Source organism: Symphalangus syndactylus, chromosome 11, assembly GCF_028878055.3.
Source record: "Symphalangus syndactylus isolate Jambi chromosome 11, NHGRI_mSymSyn1-v2.1_pri, whole genome shotgun sequence".
Classification (NCBI taxonomy): Eukaryota; Metazoa; Chordata; class Mammalia; order Primates; family Hylobatidae; genus Symphalangus; species Symphalangus syndactylus.
In genome coordinates this window covers 106636785-106657343 of record NC_072433.2, presented here as the reverse complement: position 1 = coordinate 106657343, position 20559 = coordinate 106636785, and the positions used below count along the sequence as shown (strand labels likewise).

At 35.7% G+C, this 20559-nt stretch overlaps 1 protein-coding gene and 1 pseudogene across 5 annotated transcripts in view; one reads left to right on the top strand and one right to left on the bottom strand.

Annotated features, from left to right (window-relative positions):
- Positions 1-309: 309 nt before the first annotated feature.
- LOC134731775 (large ribosomal subunit protein eL21-like) lies at positions 310-783 on the top strand (annotated as a pseudogene).
- Positions 784-5516: 4733 nt separating this feature from the next.
- Positions 5517-20559, bottom strand: part of HSD17B4 (hydroxysteroid 17-beta dehydrogenase 4) — an 88210-nt gene continuing 73167 nt past the window's right edge. For 4 of the 5 annotated variants that reach the window (XM_055298771.2, XM_055298775.2, XM_055298774.2 and 1 more), the window contains 4 exons: positions 18101-18187; positions 16715-16853; positions 11284-11411; positions 5517-5941 (listed from right to left, as the gene is read on the bottom strand). In XM_055298771.2, the coding sequence (XP_055154746.1) occupies positions 5852-5941; positions 11284-11411; positions 16715-16853; positions 18101-18187 (444 nt within the window). In that variant the 3' untranslated portion in view covers positions 5517-5851. Of the gene's footprint in view, positions 7121-11283; positions 11412-16714; positions 16854-18100; positions 18188-20559 lie in introns of all 5 variants that reach the window. The other variant, XM_055298772.2, reaches the window with a different exon arrangement.

Here is a 20559-nt window from a genome sequence, read left to right as displayed (position 1 = left end):
AGGAACAGGAAGCATATGAAAAGACAAGTTAAATGGTGACCAAAGTGACTTAAAATAGCTATTCTCTAATGGTGAAAATTTTACGTAAACATGTTTAAATAAGAATGGCAAAAACAAAGCTCCATTAGTAAGCAAAATATAAACAAGCAACTTTTTTAAGTATTTGTTTCTTGACCCTAATTCTGTCCCTTGACATTCATAATTGAAAAAATTTTCCTGAAAGGCATTCATACTTTCATAAATTGTTTAAGGCAAATAAATATGACAGTTCTTTCAGCTGGAACCACCATCTTCCAGTAATTCGCCAAAATGATGAACACAAATGCAAAGAGGAGAGGCACCCGATATATGGTCTCTAGGCGTTTTAGAAAATAGAGTTTTTCCTTTGGCCATGTATATGCAAATCTATAAGAAAGGTGATATTGTGCATCAAGGGAATGGGTACTGTTCAAAAAGGAATGCCCCACAAGCGTTATCATGGCAAAACTGGAACAGTCTACAGTGTTACCTGGCATGCTGTTGGCCTTACTGTAAACAAACAAGTTAAAGGCAAGATTCTTGCCAAGAGAATTAATGTGCATATTGAACACATTAAGCACTCTGAGAGCCAAGATAGCTTCCTGAAACGCGTGAGGGAAAATAATCAGAAAAAGAAGCCAAAGACAAAAGGTACCTGGGTTCAACCGAAGCGCCAGTCTGCTCCACTCAGCGAAGTACACTGTGAGAACCGATAGGAAGGAGCCTGAGCTGCTGAAACCTATTCCCTATGAATTCATGGCATAGTAGGTGTTAAAAAAATAAAAGACCTCTGGACTGTAAAAATGTTTCTATTCATTGAGTAGAAGTGTGGTGTCCTCTTCCCAAAAGAAATATTTAAAGCAAATTTTAATTGTGTCCTTATCTATTATGTAATGTCTTTACTATTCAAATTTAATGTATTTCTTGCTGAAAGAGGTGAGGTGACTTAATGTGGAACATATTACTCAATTGGTTAGAAAACAGCCAGATATTATTTATGAAATATTTGTACTGGTTTGAAGATAGTCTCACTAAATCATCATGGAAGAAATAAAATAATTCACAAAAATTTTTTAAAAATTAAATTTTTTAAAAAAATAAAGATGACAGTTGAAAATTTTGTTTTCTAAACTAGTGGCTCTCAGCACCTATATCCAGGTTCCACCCTGCAGGCTAAATCCAGTTCCTAGCCTGTTTTTTGTCCAGCTAGCAAACTAAGAATGGCTTTTTCAATTTTAGTTTTGTTTTTTTTTTTTAAACATGGTACAGAGACCAAATGTGGCCCACAACGCCAAAAATCTCTACTGTGTGGCCCTTTATGGAAAATGTATGCTGACCCCTGATTTAACCCATCATTGTTCTTTACTGACACTCCTGTAACTTCAAGAGATTAAGGTGTATAGAGCTGCTCAACCTCACTTCAAATACTTCTTAGTCTGTTTTCTGGGTTAATTTTATGACTTCTTCCATGCTGCCTACAAAAACTACCCCCAGCCAGTGCTCCCTGCAAAAACACATGGTTCTTTCTACTTGACTGTTTTTCCATTCTTGTGAGCTGTGGGCTTAAAAGTTATGTAACCAAGCTTCTTAAAAGATGGATTTTGAATGAAGCTACAAACAGATCCTATATGGTTAAATTGTGAATTTTAGTGCCTCAACACTCGGCAATCTCAGGTATCTTTTTTTTTAAGCTACGTTAACCCTGATGTCTAGAAATCACTTAATTGGGCAACTTCAGCCAATATACCATGTATACATGTAATATAAATCTAGACTCATTTTTAGCTAAGGCTTGCAATTTCTGTATTTTGCCTATTTATGCATTGTAAAATAGGTTATTTTCTCTCCTCTCCCCTCACAAAAATAGCTTAGTCCACACTGACCTAAAATGTTCTTCTCTTCAGAAAATTGCTTTCCGTAACTGTCAGCTTTTGAAGTTTCTGAACTTCAGAATTTCTCAGCGGAACAGGATTATCTTTTAGTTTTTCTGCTTTAATTGTTGACCTAACAGGCAAAGTTAAAATGTTGGGATAATACTATTCAAATCTATTTATTTCCAATGAAAAAAAAAATCAGCTTTCTTATCGTATGCTTTAAAATATATACAAAGTTCTGTGAGAAGTCAAGAGATTATTCGATTAGGATCGATTGAGAACAGTCTCACACAGGTGACACTTGGAAGGCTTAGGGATATATAGTTTACCTGATGTTAAGGTAAAGAAGCAAATTAAGAGAGCTAAAGAACCTGTGGGGTGGATGTTTGGGATTTGGCTTTCCAGTCCTCCAAATTTCCTGATATCGCACCTGATTTGCTCCTAGGCCATGTAGCTTGGTTGGGGCTGATCCTATGAGTGTGGAAAAAGAGCTAACAAAGCAGACCTTGAGCCTGCTGCCCTTAGACTGCTTCTGAGGTTGACGCCTGGCTGGTATCTGGGAACTTAAAATTTGGGGAAGCTTCCCACCATTCCCTCACAGAGTGGCTCTCTGTGCCATATTTGTACAAACAATGTGGTTTATGCTAAACACCTGCTTTCCTCCTGAGTCTGGAATTTGGGGATGTGTTCAGGGAGAGAAGCCCATGCGAATAAGATCCCAGTAACAACCTGGGGAACTGACTCTCTAAATAAACTTCACTGGTAGTCAAAGGAAATCACAAAAGAGACAAGTAGAAGTCAGATTAACAGGTTCATTAAGAAGTTAATATATTTCTCATTGAAAGGTAAGAAGAATTAAGGGCATTTGACAATATTAAATATTACAGAAGGGTTAAGGAGCATGACTAATAAGTTTCCAAATCTGGATATGAGTAGTTCTCTGACCATAAATATTGACAGAGATGTGTAAGAAAATTAAAACATAACTTCCTTAAGTTTTAGGTATCTAGGATATATAATCAACACTTTCACTAATATATGGTGGCATTTATTTTAATATGCTATTTCTATTGGACACGAAAGCTTTCCCAAGTTCAACAGAAACAACTATTTAGTACAATAATAGACCAACATTAAAAATACTGCCATTGACTATTCACAATAGCAAAGACTTGGAACCAACCCAAATGTCCAACAATTAATTCAATTAATTCAATTGGCACAACAACAGATCACAGACAAAAGCATAATTGCCAAAAATATAATTTCTTTCTATGCCTTCTACTTATTCTGTTCACTCATTAAAATCAGTAACATATTGAGGTCTTCTACTGTTCCATCACCATTCTAAGTATCACAATTTCTGAAAACTTCTCCCCTGATCCCTGAATTTACATCCTTGTTTCCTTAAATAAAATGTGCTGAGTTCTACAAAGCCCCGTTGAGGATTGAAAGACATATTCCTCAGCATGATACTGGTACAAAACAGACATACTGAGCAACGTAACTAAATAGGGAACTCAGAAATAAGACTGCACACCTACAAGCATCCGATCTTTATCAAACTTGACAAAAACAAGCAATGAAAAAAGATTCTCTAATAGGTTTAATAAATGATACTGCGTGCTGGTTAGCCACATGTAGAAAATTGAAACTGGACCCCTTTCTTACACCTTATACAAAAACTAACTCAAGATGGGTTACAGACTTAAATGTAAAAACCCAAAACTATAAACCCTAGAAGAAAATCTAGGAAATAACATTCAGGGCATAGGCATGGGCAAAGATTTCATGACAACAACGCCAAAAGCAATTGCAACAAAAGCAAAAATTGGCAAATGAGATCTAATTAAACTAAAGAGCATCTGCACAGCAAAAGAAACTATCATCAGAGTGAACAGACAACCTACAGAATAGGAGAAAATTTTTGCAATCTATCCATCTGACAAAGGTCTAATACCCAGAGTCTACAAGGAACCTAAACAAATGTACAGGAAAAAAACAACCCAATTAAAAAGTGGGGCAAAGGACATGAACAGATACTTCTCAAAAGAAGACACACATGTGGCCAAAACACATGAAGGAAAGTTCAACATCACTGATCATTAGAGAAATGCAAATCAATAAGATACCATCTCATGCCAGTCAGAATGGCAATTATTAAAAAATCAAGAAACAATAGATGCTGGTGAGGCTGTGAATAAATAAAAACACTTTTACACTGTTGGGGGGAGTATAAATTAATTCAACCATAGTGGAACACAGTGTGGCAATTCCTCAAAGACTTAGAGGCAGAAATACCATTTGACCCAGCAATCCCATTACTGGGTATTTACCCAAAAGAATATAAATCATTCTATTATAAAGGTACATGCACACAAATGTTCACTGCAGCACTATTCACAATAGCAAGCACACAGAATCAACCCAAATGCCCACCAATGACAGACTGGATAAAGAAAATGTGGTAGCTATATACAATGGAATACTCTGCAGCCATAAAAAAGAGTGAGATCATATCCTTTGCAGGGACATGGATGGAGCTGGAGGCCATTATCCTTAGGAAACTAACGCAAGAACAGAAAACCAAACGCCGCATGTTTTCACTTATAAGAGGGAGCTGAATGATGAGAACACATGGACACATGGTGGGGAACAACTCACACTGGGGCCTGTTGCAGGGGTGAAGGTGGGAGGAGGGAGAGCATCAGGAAGAATAGCTAATGGATGCTGCACTTAATATCTAGGTGATGGTATGAGCTGTGCAGCAAACCACCATGGCACATGTTTACCTATGTAACAAACCAGTACATCCTGCACATGTACCCCTGAACTTAAAAGTTTTAAGGAAAAAAAAAAAAGACATATTCCCCCAACTGCTGGGCAAGCCAACTCCAGGATTTGCTTTGCCGCTTTGACCAAGGTCATGGCCCCATGGCAGGGCAGGTCATAACCAATGACTACTTGCCTCAGGACAATTCTGAATGGCCATCCCAGCTTCAGAGCTCCCCAAAAGATCAGTCCGGGCCTTATGGTAACTGCAACCACAGCCTAATGTCTCCATCTGCCCAGCTCTCCTTCCTTTGCTTCTCCCGGCAGGTGCTGCTCATAAAAACACCTCCCAAATCAACTTCCTGCACGTGAATCTCCATCTCAAAGTCAGCTTCCCAGGAAACTCAGCCCAAACTAGCCACTCACACATATTCTCCTCAGCTGTGTTACATGATTGACATTTACTCCATCCCTGAGCTTAGCATCCCACTTGCTGCTGGTCACCTCTGCAGCCAACTCATCCAAAGAGCATCGCCCAGTACACTTCATCAGAGCTAAATGCTGAGGAAAACAGTGACGTGGCAGTACTTGCTAGTGACCATCTTTTTTATTTGAGACTGCTGATTATTCAAGAAAGCTATACTTGGTAGATTTATAAACATTATATGTAGTAAAGAATTTCCAGCAAAGGGGAGGCGAGAAGAAAGAAAACTATTTGGGAGCACAAAGACTTTTCTCTTGCTTTAAACCAGAATACTATCAGAACAAAGTATGAAAAATTAGTGCATACATGTAAATTCACATAAAAACTGGGGTATCCATATATAAAAAAACAGAAAATCACAAAAAAACAAAGGTATTAAAGGCCTTTATTGATTTAATTTTCCTTTCAACTTACCAATGCTATCGCAAATTCTAAGGAAACTGGACTTGGGCGAAATTTTTTTATTATGAAGATATAGATCTAAGAACAGAAGGATAATTATGTGCTAGCTTATATATAGTTCCTTGTAAAAATAATGATACACGAAAAATTAGTAGAAAATGAAAATCTGCAGTTATCTGATATCTGAAGATGTTAAGCAATTTCTCCTGCATCTTAGTTCTAATCACTTTTGCAGAATAATCAAGGATATTTGGGTGAAGAGAGTATTTATTGCATTTTTATTAACAGTGTAGTATGCCCTTCAGAGCTTGGCATAGTCTTTAAGAATCATCTGAAGTTTCTGGCTCAGCATGATGTTCCCTCTGGCCTTCAGTCTGCCACTAAAGAATGCCTGCAAGGAGAGGAGGGAAAAAGAGTGCCAACTGTTACCATGTTATAGTTTATTTCTTTTTTTTTTTAAGATCATTATTCAGGCTGAATACAATTGAGCTAATAATTCTGGACAACAAAGGCAACTTTTATTTAGCAAGGACAATTTAATAACTATAGATAGCACATATTTTTTAGGTATCTAAAAAAAAAAGAAAAATCACTCCTGTGTATTTTAGAAAACTATACAGTAATTTATCTGAACTCATGGATCTGGGAGTTCTGTTTCAACCTACGTTTCTGGCTTTACTTTATGTTCTTACACGTGAATTTGAGACCATATTAATAAAAGGCTACACTGTTTTCCTAATAAAAATATCCAATTCAGAACTTTTAAAAGCAGATTTAAAATATTTACTACAGTTTCATGAACTTTAGAAAGCCACGAAATGACCAACTAGAGAATGTAACACAATGTTGAACAGATCACAGCTGTAGCATCAGAATGCCTGAGTTAAAATCCAGGCTCTGCCCCTTAATAGCAAGGTGAGCTTGAGAAAATGCTTAGATACGTGGTCTCTGTGAGCTTCAATCTCCTCATCTATAAAAGGCATAACAACAGTACCTAAATAACACAACTCTATTGTGTGTGTTAAATAAAATAATGTGTACAGTGCTTAGCTTAGTAGTTTGACATGTGGTAAGAGAGTATTAATTCATCATTATTATCAAGCAAAAGCTGGTGTGTTAAAAAATGAAGGGTTCCTGCAGCAGTTTTGTATCTAACCTGATACAGAAACTGGTGCAAGTTCCTTAAGTTCTCCTTCAGTGTAAAATAAAAATAATCAATCATAGTTTTTATAGCTTACATAAAATATAAAGTGAAAAAGCCTCTAGATTTCTAGCTAAATGGAAAAAATAGTGATACCTATATACATTTAGCATTACAAAGCAGCTCCACAAATATAATCTCACTTAAGAATCACAGCTGTCAATTTGAAGTGGGCACATCAGCAGTTCTTACCCCAGCTGGCAGATGAGAAACTGAATTTCAGAGAGCTTCTTAAACAACCTGCTCAAGTCTACAGAGCCAGCAAGAAGTAGGGCCAGAGCTTAAACTCAGGTGTTCTTTGCTCAGCAATGCTTGTTAACAATACTTGTTAACTGGCAGCACTTAGTCTCAGAAGCAAACCCTTGTGAACTGGAGACAAGGCAACAACTTTTTATTCCAGAAATAGTAAGAGAGAGCTCATTCAGTCACAATCAAATGCATTCAAACAGGAGACCAGAATTTCAAAACTAAGATTTATTTCACTATGCAGTTACAAAAAACAAACAAAACAATGGTCTGCAACTCGTGCAGGGAAGGAGTCAGTACTCAGGCCAGCCTGCTACATACTAAACTCTGAAAGAGATTTACAACCTAAAACAAGAACACCTAATTACTCGAAGTAAAAATATCAATTTTGGACATTTTTGAGCAGAAGAATTTTGTACATAAATCTTTCCTCCTATCTATTTTCTAATTTCTTAAAGCCCTTAACCATACGTCCATACTGCCAGTTTCCAAACTCTGCACTGCCATGCACCGGACATCACAGCAAACTCTCTGAGGGACACTTGGAATACTGTTAATTTGGGAGGGAAATAACAGTCATACTGGTTGAACACAAAAAACTAATTGTTTTGAACTACTTCATAAATGAAACTGTTAGGTATATGGTTTGGCCTAGGAGTGCCATGCAAAAATTAGTAACACTATAAACTAAAGGAAGGAGGTCTGGAAGCAATGTGCTTTCCAGAAAGGCTATACCAACTACTGACTGATTGAGACAGGGTCTTGCTGTGTCACCCAGGCTACAGGTGCATGATCACACTCACTGCAGGCTAAACCTCCTGGGCTCAAGTGATCCTCCCAACTCAGCCTCTCAAGTAGCTGGGACTACAGGTGTTTGCCACCATACAAGGCTAATTTTTTTTTTTTTTTGGTAGAGACAGGGTCTCACTGTGTTGCCCAGGCTCAAACTCCTGGACTCAAGCAATCCTCCTGCCTTGGCCTCCCAAAGTGCTGGAACTTCAGGCACGAGACATTGTGCCTCGCCTATACCAATTTTATACTCCCTCCAGCTGTATGTAAATTATCTTATCCCAACCTTAAAAATACTATTTTCTTGCACTTTGAAAATATGAGGCAAAAATAACATGCTTTAATTTGTATTTTTGGATACTTGGAAAAATTTTTTTCTTTTGTATGTTAGTCATTTCTATTTATTTCATTAATTACTGTTCCATACCTTTTGTCCACTTTTTCTTTTTTATTATTATTATTATACTTTAAGTTCTACAGTACATGTGCACGACGTGCAGGTTTGTTACATATGTATACATGTGCCATGATGGTGTGCTGCACCCGTTAACTCGTCATTTATCATTAGGTATATCTCCTAATGCTGTCCCTCCCCCTCCCCCCCACCCCACAACAGGACCCAGTGTGTGATGTTCCCCTTCCTGTGTCCAAGTGTTCTCATTGTTCAATTCCCACCTATGAGTGAGAACATGCGGTGTTTGGTTTTCTGTCCTTGCGATAGTTTACTGAGAATGATAGTTTCCAGCTTCATCCATGTCCCTACAAAGGACATGAACTCATCCTTTTCTATGGCTGCATAGTATTCTATGGTGTGTATGTGCCACATTTTCTTAATCCAGTTTATCATTGATGAACTTTTGTCCACTTTTTCTACTGAGGTTGTAGTGCTTTCCAGAATTTTTGGAATGATACTATGTATCATCATTTCATTTTTTTCCCTCAATTTATGGAAATATACTATAGAGTCTGACATGCAGAAGTTTCTAATTTCTATACAGCCTAAACTACCAATATTGAGCTTTCATTCCTTACTTCTATATTTGCTTTAATCTACCTGAGTATGAATGTCTACAGTATACTAGGCAATATTCTAGGCTAGGCTGATTATCTGTCCCTGTTCTCACAGAGCTAACATTACACTAGGGGAGTCAAAAAGTAAAATGTAAACAAATATTTAAAGCCTGTTATAAATGCAGTGAAGGAGAAAACAGGATGCTATCAGAATATAACAGGAAGAAACTACTTTGCATGAAATGAAGCCAGCCATGCAAACAACTAGAAGGAGAAATTCCAGAAAAGGCAAATGCATAGACATTGAAGGAGTAAAAGCTGATGGGAAGGAACTGAAAGGAAGGGCAAAATAATGAAAAAATAACTAGAATTAGCATTACAGGTGATGGAGCAAGTGGCATGGGATGAAGCCTGAAAAAGGAGCAAGGGAAAGAAACATACACGACATGGTAACAGCTAGCTTGGATTTTATATACGTGCAAAAGGAAATCCTGGAGATTTTGTATCAAGTGGGATGATAAATATGAACAGGTAATTAATGAAAGTAGTAGAAATGACTAACATACATAAATAATCTAATCTGATTTACATTTTTAAAGGATTACTCTGGCTCCTGGGTGGAGAACAACAGACTGAATGGGAGAGACAAGACTGGAAGAAGTAAGACAGGTGAGAGATGACAGAGGCTGGGATCACAGTGATATCCCTAGAGAGGAAGAGAAGATGAATTCAAGATACATTTTGGAGAAAGGTCAGAAAGAAGTAAGGAAGAAAAGGATACAGAAGGGCAGAAGGAATCTAAGATAATTTTGACATTTCTGGGTTTATCAATTTGGGTAAACAGATGATGGTGCCACTGATTAAGAAGGAAGAGACTGGGGGAGAAAAATAAATCACAAGTTCTATTTTGGTCACAGTAAGTTTGACATGCCAGAAAGTTTCCCATCAGAGTGGTCAAGTAGAGGAGTGGTTCTCTCACTATGGGACTCAGAGAAGACTAACTGGAGCCAAGTTCCTCGCACGGCAGCCTTTGTACCAGTTGTTTCCTTAGTCTGATGACTCATTCTGATACTCTGTTCAAATCTCTATCAGGCATTTCAGGTACCTCAGAAAACCCCCAGAAGGTATTTTAAACAACCTATTTAAAATAGTTCCCCTGTCCTGTCACATTCTAACTCAAGGGTTGGCAAACAACAGCTGAAGAACCAGATCTAGTGGCCATGTGTTTCTGTAAATAAAGTTTTATTGGAACACAGTCACAATCCATTGTTTATATATTCTCTATGGCTACTTTAAGGCTACAATGGCAAAGCTGAAGAGCTGCAACAGAGACCATCTTGCCCACAAAGCCTAAAATATTTACTATGTAACCCTTTACAGAAAAAGTTTGCCAGTCACTGCTCTAACACTCTACTCAGGCTTATTCTTCTCTAACTTGAGATTTTATTTCTTTTGCATTAGTACACTAAAAGGAAGCTCCATACAGCAGGATTTTGTTTTAATTCAGCCAATATCTAGAACCTGAATAGGTACTAAATAAATTCCTGGAAAGAAATTAACAGACGGTTCACTGCATTGCCAAGCACTATACTAAGCTCTTCATACATATTATTGGGTTGAGTTCTTATAACAAGCCTTTGTAAACATTACAATTATTAAACTCATTTTATAAATGAGAAAATTGAGGCTTTTGGATGAAGTGACAGGGGCAAGATTCAAATTTAGATTTTATCTGATGCCAAAGACAACTTTTTACCTACTATACTACTTTACAATTCCTTTTAGTCTTTCTATACAGGAAAGTTGTATATTTCCTCATTTATTCAAATTACTCCTATGTGAAAGCTATTTTTAAATGACTGCACTCAGCCATTTGTTTGAACTCCTTCATTCTAAGAATCAGTAAGATAGTTCCCTTGGAATTTCTAGCTACATAATCACAAATTGAAAACAACAAATTTTTCTCTTCCATTCTAACTGCCACATCAATTACTTTAATTTTGTGTATTTGTGGATTGGCCAAAAGTTTCAAAATAATATTAACTAAATAATGGTCACAGAAGGCACTCTTGTCTTAATCATGATTTTCCACTGAAATGCCTCTAAGATTCACCCTAAGTAAGACATTGGCTATTACGTTAAAATATCCTTCTAGTTCCAATATTCAATGATTTCTTAATCTTATTTATTGGGAATGTCTAATTTTATGTAGTATCTACTAATGTCATATGGTTTTTCACCTTTGAACACATAACAGAATATATTAAAAAATCTAAATGTGGGTTCAGTCTTAAAAAGTGTCGGGTGAAACTCCATTAAAAAAGAAATATATGACCTGTCAACCAGAATATCAGTAGCAATTGTGTCATCTTCAGAGTTGTAAGAAACCTGGCTTATAAATCAGAATTTGGGCATCAGCTTAAAAACTGCAATTGTCAAAGAGGAAACAATAAAACAATGAATAAATGAACATTTGAGAACATTACCTTCTGAGGGTCAAGCTTGCCCAGGACCACCTCCATGAAATCTTCATCTGAAAGTATGATTGTTGTATCAGCAGCTCCTTTTGCAGGGCCTTGGTACACTTTTCCAGAACCACTTTTCAGGTCAATAGCTGGGAAAAATAGGAAGAAACCAATGTGTATCTTTTTCTCTCCACAAAATGGGGGTAAAATAAACCAAGTAAAATGCAGACATTTCTATAGTTTCCACGTTAATGTGGCACTTATTCTACACAGATTCTATCTATCGATTATACATTATCTGTCATTTAGAAAAAAAGCAAAATACAGCAATACAAGAATACAGAAATTTGAGGTAAAGAAGTGGAACTTCCACTTCTGTAGTGGCTCAGGTCATGGTCTGCAACCACGACCAACACCTTGAGTTTATCGACACCTATAAGATCACAGCTAATCTTATTGCAGAAGTGAAGAAAGAGATTGTATTCATTCTCTCTTAGTGGCAGAATTCATTATAGGCATCTTACTGTTGATTTTTAGCTCTATATTTATTAATAACTAAGCTTCTGAAAGAGTCCGTAACAATTTCAGTCATACTTTACAGCATTTAATGAGGGAGGGGTGACGTAAGAGATGAGAATATGGCATTTGAAAACTTAGAGACCCCTAGGCCAGGCGCGGTGGCTCACGCCTGTAATCCCAGCACTTTGGGAGGCCGAGGCGGGCGGATCACAAGGTCAGGAGATCGAGACCATCCTGGCTAACACAGTGAAACCCCGTCTCTACTAAAAAATACAAAAAATTAGCCAGGCGTGGTGGTGGGCGCCTGTAGTCCCAGCTACGCGGGAGGCTGAGGCAGGAGAATGGCATGAACCCGGGAGGCAGAGCTTGCAGTGAGCCGAGATCGCGCCACTGCACTCCAGCCTGGGCGACAGAGCGAGACTCCGTCTCAAAAAAAAAAAAAAGAAAACCTGGAGACCCCTGAGGATCTTATTAGGATATATACTTTACAAATCACAAAGGGCCACTACAGGAGAAAGAAGGAACTGTTTTTGTTTATGCTACCTTCCCTTAATATTGGGTCTTTCTTGGCACAAACATGTTTTGTCTTTGTATCCCCTATACTTCCTTGAAGAGAAAATACTTAGGAATTATTTGTTAAATGGAAAAGCACATGAAAGAAGGATGTCTACCCCCAAAAAATATATATATATATAATTTATACTAATAATAACAAACACAAAGAAAAAACCCAGGTTAAAAATTAAGATTTTTTAAAAATCACACCAAGAGCATATTACTTATGTGTTATTCCTGCCAAAAGTTCATAAACTAAAACTAATCATGAAAGAAGCATCAAGTAAAAACAAACCAAGAAACAGGCTATAAAATAATTGGTCTCCAGTCTTCAAGTATCTCAAAATTGGGAAAAGCTAAGACTGAGGAACTCATCCAGATTAAAGCAGACTAGAGACTTAAGAACCAAATGTAATGTATAATCCCAGATGGGACCCTGATCAATTCTTTTTCTTTCTTCATTTTAATAATGAATAATAATTATTATTGTTTTGCTATAAAGGACATTATTGGGACAACTGAAATATTAACGAGATCTGTAGATTAGCTAATATACTGCATCAATGTTAATCTCCTGATATTGATCTTTATTGTGTGAATAGATAAGAGAATGTCTTTGATCTTAGAAAATGCTAGTAGCATAGTCTCTTAGGCATAGGACATCATGTCTGCAAGTTACTCTTAAATGCCTCCGAAGAAAAAAACACATATGATGAAAAAAATAGTAAAGAAGATGAGATACAAATTTTAACAATTTGAGGAAACTGGATGAAAGACAAAAGTTCTCTAGTATTCTTGCAACTTTTCTATAATTCTGAAATCGTTTCAAACAAAAAAAGTACAAAATGATGTTATTAAGATGAATAACACAAAGAAGATGGAAAGTCAAAATTGTTTTAAATGATTTTGTGCATTTGTGTGTACTTTTGAAGATAAATGTACATGAGAATGCAGTCAGGAGCTGCTGTTAGTAAGAGAAGAAACAAGTCACTGTTGCTTTGGGAATAGACAGTAACCCTGAGGCAGATACACCTCCAACAAACACACCCCCATTCCTAACTGGAGAGCATATTCCTTTTCAAGGAAAATCTTTCAAGACTTTTCTATAAATGCATGAGACACTCATTTCAATCCAAATTCAACGTTTGGAACCAACACCCTTGGGATTTAGGTTATATCCAAGTTGAGAATCCTAAGTGGCAATCTGGTTTGACTGCTAGAAGATGAGCACCAACCCAGGAGCTCAGAGGTTTTAATGATCACATGGTATCCTCAAGAATTAATTATTCTGGTATCAAAAGAATGCCAGTTCCCAAACCTCTGTACATTCTTACATACTGTGGCAAATGTCTAAGATTCAAAATAGATAACCTCTAACAGTCAAAGAACATCCTCATCCAGTCACATCACCATACAGTACATATATAGTACATAATGGAGGCTTGGATTTAGTCCAGATATGCAGACTTAACTCTACACAACTAATTATAGTATGTACCTTTTAAAACTTGGCTCATTTTATTATTTATTCAAACAAAAACAATATTCAAACAAAAATCCATAGTATCTTGCCAACTAAATGTAAATTCCACTTATGTTCCTATAATGAAAATGATTACAAACATGTGAAAGGAAACCAAATTTAAATTCAGGAGGAAAACAACCAAACTGCTCAATGCCAACCAGCTTAAATCTATCATCCTAAAGAACACAAAACAGATTTTGCTCAGCAACATTGTATTCAGCACATGGAAATAAATCTTTGTAAAAAGTTTCAGTAATATTATTTTACAGGTATTGGATACATACAAACAATAGATTTCTATTTGAAAGTATAGGATTGTCTTTGCCTAAAATACCAATAAATTGCATATTTAAAACCTGTGGGCCACATTCTATGATATTCATTTTGTTTACAGACAAATGGAAATTTTAGAACCATTATTCCATGAAGTGCACAGGAACAGCAGGACCAACAAAGATTTTCCTTCCATTTTCTTCCTGCACGTCATGAAGCAAGGTGGTGAATGAAGCCAACGTTCTTGGTTCCAACTACTAACTCCTCAAATATGCTTTCCAACTCTCTGCCTCCAGCTATGAAGTTACTCCTAAATTCCAGGCCCACAGTCTCCACAATCTAGTCCAGATCTTGGTTGGCTACAGTGTTGGTAACCACGACTTATCTTCTTCTCTCCCAAACCTCCCTCCTCTACCTGTTTCATACTTCTAGTAATGCAGTCAACATCCTCAAGCACACAGGCTCAAAACCACAGTATTAGTTTTGACTCTTTCTCATTCCTCTTGTTTTTTAGACATAATCAGTAGCTAAGTTGGCCAATTCAATCTTAGCAATAGTTCCACATAGGCCCTCTCCTCTCCATTATTACCATTTCCTTAACTGAGGTCTTCCTTTCACTCTGCAGTGCAATAACCTTTTTTTCCTCAACCCCAGTATTTCACCTTTCCTGACACACAGCCTCTAAATAATTATCCCTATGGATTAAAAAAAAAAAAAAGGCATCCTGTCTATTCATATTTGTAGTCTCCACCCTAGCAGAGAACTTGGCATATAAATACTCAAATGTTCATTGAATGAACCAATCCTCCCATTCTCTGAAAGCAGAGAGCATCCTTTTCCATGTCTCTTATCACTTGTGTTCTACAAGAATTATTTATATACATGTACAGGTCCACAAGTCCTTATCTGAATGAACTGCTTCAGGCTGATGTGTTTTGGAATTTGGAATCAGATTTTAGGAAGGAAATATAATACATAAAACATGTATTCCATATTACAAAAGGCCCCCAACGGTGCAACAATTTATAAACAAGCACCTTACTTCTATACTTGTCTAACTCACACTAGGTGAGTTAACGACAATCGACAGCATCATATAAGTTCAAGTCAGACTTCACCACCAGTGAATCATGAGAAAAAAAATGCTCATTTTTAGAGCTTTTTGGTTTCTGGAGTTTCAGATAAGAGTACCTATGTTTTAATTTTCAGAAGCAGACTATTCCGTAGGCCACATAAATTCTCTGATTCTTTATCTTCCTTATGCCTTTATGTCATCTTTCATTTTCTCTGACTTTTTACTGTTGCTTAGAACAATAAAATAGGATTCAAAGGGTTTACTACAACAACTTCTGGCTGGGTTTAGAAATTAATAGTAATAAATACTATAAAGTATGTTACTTATGAAATATCTCATTGGTATCATATTATACTTACATATTTCACTCATACTAAATAAAAACTAAACATCACTATCCATACAATAAATGTATTATTTTAATAGAAGGAAAAGCATCAATTTCAGAACCTTTTTTTAAAAGGCAGCCATACTATTTTCCAAAACTATGCTTTCTACATGGCTTTTAGCACTCATTCCAACATATACAGAATCAGGCTAGTTATTATGTGTTATTGACCATACTAGAAGCTAGAAATAGACAAATTGCAGCCATTTCTCAGGGTTAAGCCCAAAGTCAAATGACAGAAAACATACAATTATAAATGACCATAATACAGTAAGATAACTGTGACAAGCAACAGACTCTGTTGAAAGGGAATTCAGGGACTTATTGCTCTACCTCCTATCCATTTTCATCTTTTCAACCTAATTGAAGAATCTCTAGGAAAATAAAGGTGAGGTTAGAATATTCTATAATTAAAGTGTGTACCATGATTAAGGATGTGAGTTACACAGCAGACGCAAAAGATCTGACAGAATATTTTTTCTTTATTCTTTTTATCCTCTAATTTCTCTTTCTTCACAAAATGGTACCAGGGTCCCTTTGGACCTCCACATCAGTGAAAAGAAATATGACTGCTTTCTTTCTGCAGCAAGATGTTTTATATTGGGTGCATGGCACTCTAATAGGTAATTTCCCTAGATTAGATAAACAAACACCTTTGACTATAATCTGTATGTATCTAGAAAATAGTGATTTTATATTGATAATTAAGATAATCCAAATTATTGTTTTGGTATGAAGAAAATAATTTTGTAACTGTCAAATATCATGACTTAAGAATACTTCATTCTGACTTGATGAATTTGCCTTATGTTTAAGAAGCTGAAGATTACATAAAGATGCATATAGCCAAGATGACTGTTTAAACTACTTTCAAGGATTACAATGAAATCTTAAAACAGGTATTTTCATTTCAACTGATTCCCTACATCTCTTACACACACACAGACACACACACCCCTTTGGACATTCCCAAACCTATTCATTCCCATGGGAAAAGAAAAAAAACTTACCTAAAAAGGTAAGATTTACCTACCTTCAAAGGTCTTTAATTGTTAAAAAGATACTTTATTTACTAAGAATTACCTTAGAATATTATAAAATCAGGGCTGTAACTTACTCCACTTAGCCCCAATATTTCCGCCTTTGGTTATATGCCACTCAAATACAGCATTTACTTTCTTCACCACCTCAGGCCCAACATCCTTTAGGCGGCGTCCTATTTCCTCAAATACGAGCGTACTCTGAAGCTTCCCGCCCTAACAACAACAACAACAAAATAAACTTTAAAAGTTCTGTAAAAATAACTCAAGGAGAAAAGTGATTATAAAATATATGTGCAAAAAAATAATTTTTTAAAACTCTGTACATAAATCAGTTTTCTTCATACAATGTGTCTTTCATACTTTCTTTATATACATCACTCAGAACCTCAGTCCTCTTACTAACAGGATTTTACTTTTATTAGGATTCACAAATAATATTTTAAAAGAAAAATAGGAACTGGACAACCTATGTTTTAGCTAAATTCAGAAAGATCCTCATCAAATTAATCAACTTCTATGGTCTCATTTTTTTATTTATAAAATGAGACTAAATTACATGAAGTCTGAATTTCTTTACAGCTCTAAAACTTCTTAAGTTTTGGGGTGTTTTTTTTTTTTTTTGAGACAGACTTGTCGCCCAGGCTAGAATGCAGTAGCGCAATCTCGGCTCACTGCAACCTCCACCTCCCGGGTTCATGTGATTCTCCTGCCTCAGCTTCTTGAGTAGCTGGGATTACAGAAGCCCGCCACCAAAGCTGGCTAATTTTTGTATTTTTAGTAGAGATGGAGTCTCACCATGTTGGCCAGCATGGTCTTGAACTCCTGACCTCAAGTGATCTAACTACTTCAGCCTCCCAAAGGGCTGGGATTACAGGCGTGAGGCACCGAGCTCGGTCTAAGTTTTTTTTTTTTTCTTAGACTATTCTTAAGGGATTTTAATTTTCAGTCAGTTATGGGGTTTATGACAGACAAAGATCATGAGTATCGAAACTTCAACATTACAAAGTTAATATTTCAGAGATAGAATATAAACATTTTTATCAAAAGTCTCAGCATGCTAATAAAGAATACAATGTTTTAATAAATTATACACACTATTGGTTTATATATTTGCATACAAAGCTTTATATAAATCTTTAAATCAAGAAAAAGGTACAGGATACTCAACTTTTTAATCTATTTTTCTCCAAAACGCTGTTTGCTTAAGATTCTGATTAAACAACAGATTTATTTACTCTAAAACTAGAAAATTATGTTCTCTTGAAAGATATCCTAGTATCCTGAAGTTCATAAATTGCCAGAGTATTCCTTCTATTCCAAGCAGTTTTGAATTAATGTCTTTCACTTCAAGAATTAAGAATAGTTGTTAATTTTCTAAAGTAGCCTAACTGCTCTTAAAGTCACCTTAACTGAAATTCCTAAATGAGGAAGTGGCTTGGATACTAATTTTTATAACCTACCTCAGAGGGTGTCTTAGCTGAAGTATCAGATGTTGGTGCAAGATCCACATATGCATTTGAAATGACAATGTCTCCAGTTTCTTGGACCTTAGGAGGAGAAGAAAAAAAAACGATTTATTCTGATTACAATGGAAGTGTAATTTCACTGTGAAACAGTACAAAATTTAAAATTTATATTTTTTCCTCATATGAAAAAGAATATAATAATCCAGATAAAATAAAAGGCTGATAAAGTAAACGTCAAGATGAACAAACATAAAGGCTTTCTGATTTAATACAACTCTTACTAACCCTGGCTTTATAATTAACTGGAGCCCTTTAAAACAAACAAACAAAGAAACCCTATGAGGTCCCATCCCCCAAAAATCCAATGTAAATACGCTGACAGAGACTAGGCCTTGGTATTTTGGGCATTTTTTGGGAGGGAAGTGGGGATCAGGGGATGAACTCTTATAAATAGAATTCAGTCCATGCTGAATCCTTATAAACAGTAAAAGGCATAGCACAATAGCCACATGAGGTAGTGGTACTCAAAGTACGTTTGTTCTGCTAATATAGAATAAAATTGGCTAGGAACAAATCATAATAGTGTTTTTTAAGTAGTAATTCCAGGTCTTATTTCAAGAGGAAGTGTACACAGCATAAACTAAATGCCTAAATAGGCTTTTATCAAAATAGTCATTAAAGGAATTCAAATTCTAATTCCTAGTCCTTCATTTCAAATTATTCCAATGGCTATTCTTTCATAAAAATTATGGTATTGCTACAAATGTATAGGATAAGATAGAAGATTATAAGATCAGAATGATAGAAGATCATAAGATAAGAATGATAGAAGATCATTCTCTTGACTACATCTCATATTTTGGAGGAAAAAGTATCTTTCAAGTAATTTGTTCACTTTACTTCAAATCACATACATTGAAAAGCATGGAAAGAGATAATCAATGAACAAAATGCACTTTAGTAAATTACTTCATTGTTACCAAGTCAAGCAAATCATTTTAAAACACTGGTTTAAAATGTTTCTTATATCTTAAGAATAGAAAGGAAAGGAGGAATGGAGGAAGGGAGGGAGAAAGTGAGAAAAGGAGGAAGGGAGAGAAGGAGTCCTAAAACTAATAGAAAAAGAATATCTATAATCACTGAAGAAAAATATAGCAAATATGCTGAAAAGATAAGACAGCATGCTTAGAATTTAACAAAATGGCAAGAATACATTATATTTAGACATTTAATCATTTCTCAGCCCTTCAAGTTTGTATCCATAGAAATTATTTACATACTATTCATCACTAGAATTGCAGGAAAATAAAAATCTGTAATATAGTCATGGTCCTTAACACTTTTAGAGTTCTTAATCTTAATCAAAAAGCAAAACTTACTCATACAAAACAAATTAGAAAATGTGAGGGCTCCAAAATATGTGGCACAGATATTAGCTGCAAAGGCTTTCAGAGAACACCAGTTTGAGTGTATGTATGGGTAAGAAAGTGGGCAACAGTAAGAGACTGTCTCTAAGAGCAAAGTGGAGCTTGAACTTAAGCCTGAAGGACAGGAGGAATCTGAAAAGTAAAATAAACAATATGTACAGATTAAGCAGGAAAATGATATTGCAACCAGCAGAAAGGAATTAGGAGTAAGGCAACCATGTAAGAAGAAGTTTGCAGTTATCTATTTGTGAAAGAAAACATGATACAGAAAAGATATTTGGGGCCTGTAATCAAAGCTTTGAAGCCATGCTGATCGGGTTTCTATCCCAGCTCAACCACTTGCTGTGTGACCATGAGCAAGTTATTTAGGACACCTAGATTAGATTTTCTTAGGAACCTAGATTTTCTTATATTTACATACAGATTTATTATGCATATTAAAGAAAATAATATTGCCAGTTTATAGGTTCTCAATAAATGAAAGCTGTTACTATTATCATTGGAGTTGTTTAATATACTCTATATAGCATGAAATGATCAAGCCAAAAAGTATTAGCCTGGTCAACTGTGTTAACAAAAACTGTCTTTTAATAACTTGCAAATAAAACAGTGATTCCATGTCCTTTTAGTATTTTACTGGAGCATTGCTAACAGCCTCACCCCAAAATAACCTCATTTACTATTTGTTAGGCCCAGACTCTGTGATGTAGCTTGTTAATTTGTGGATTTTTGTGTAATCAAGATGCATTTGATTTCTGTCCAGAGAAAACTCATAAAGGATAAGATTTTATTGTTCTATAGGATATTAATTAATTTTGTCTCTAACTCTGCAAAATTATTTTAGAATGACTTTCCTATTGGACCATATAAACTGTTGTTCTAATTGTCTTTTGAACATGTTTTATCATATTGCAAGATCCTTCATTAATGAGTCAAATAGATTTCTGTCACATTTTCACTGTATATCTGTCTGAGTCATGCCTTTAAATTTTTTAAGATGATATTTTGACAATGACTTGATTGACT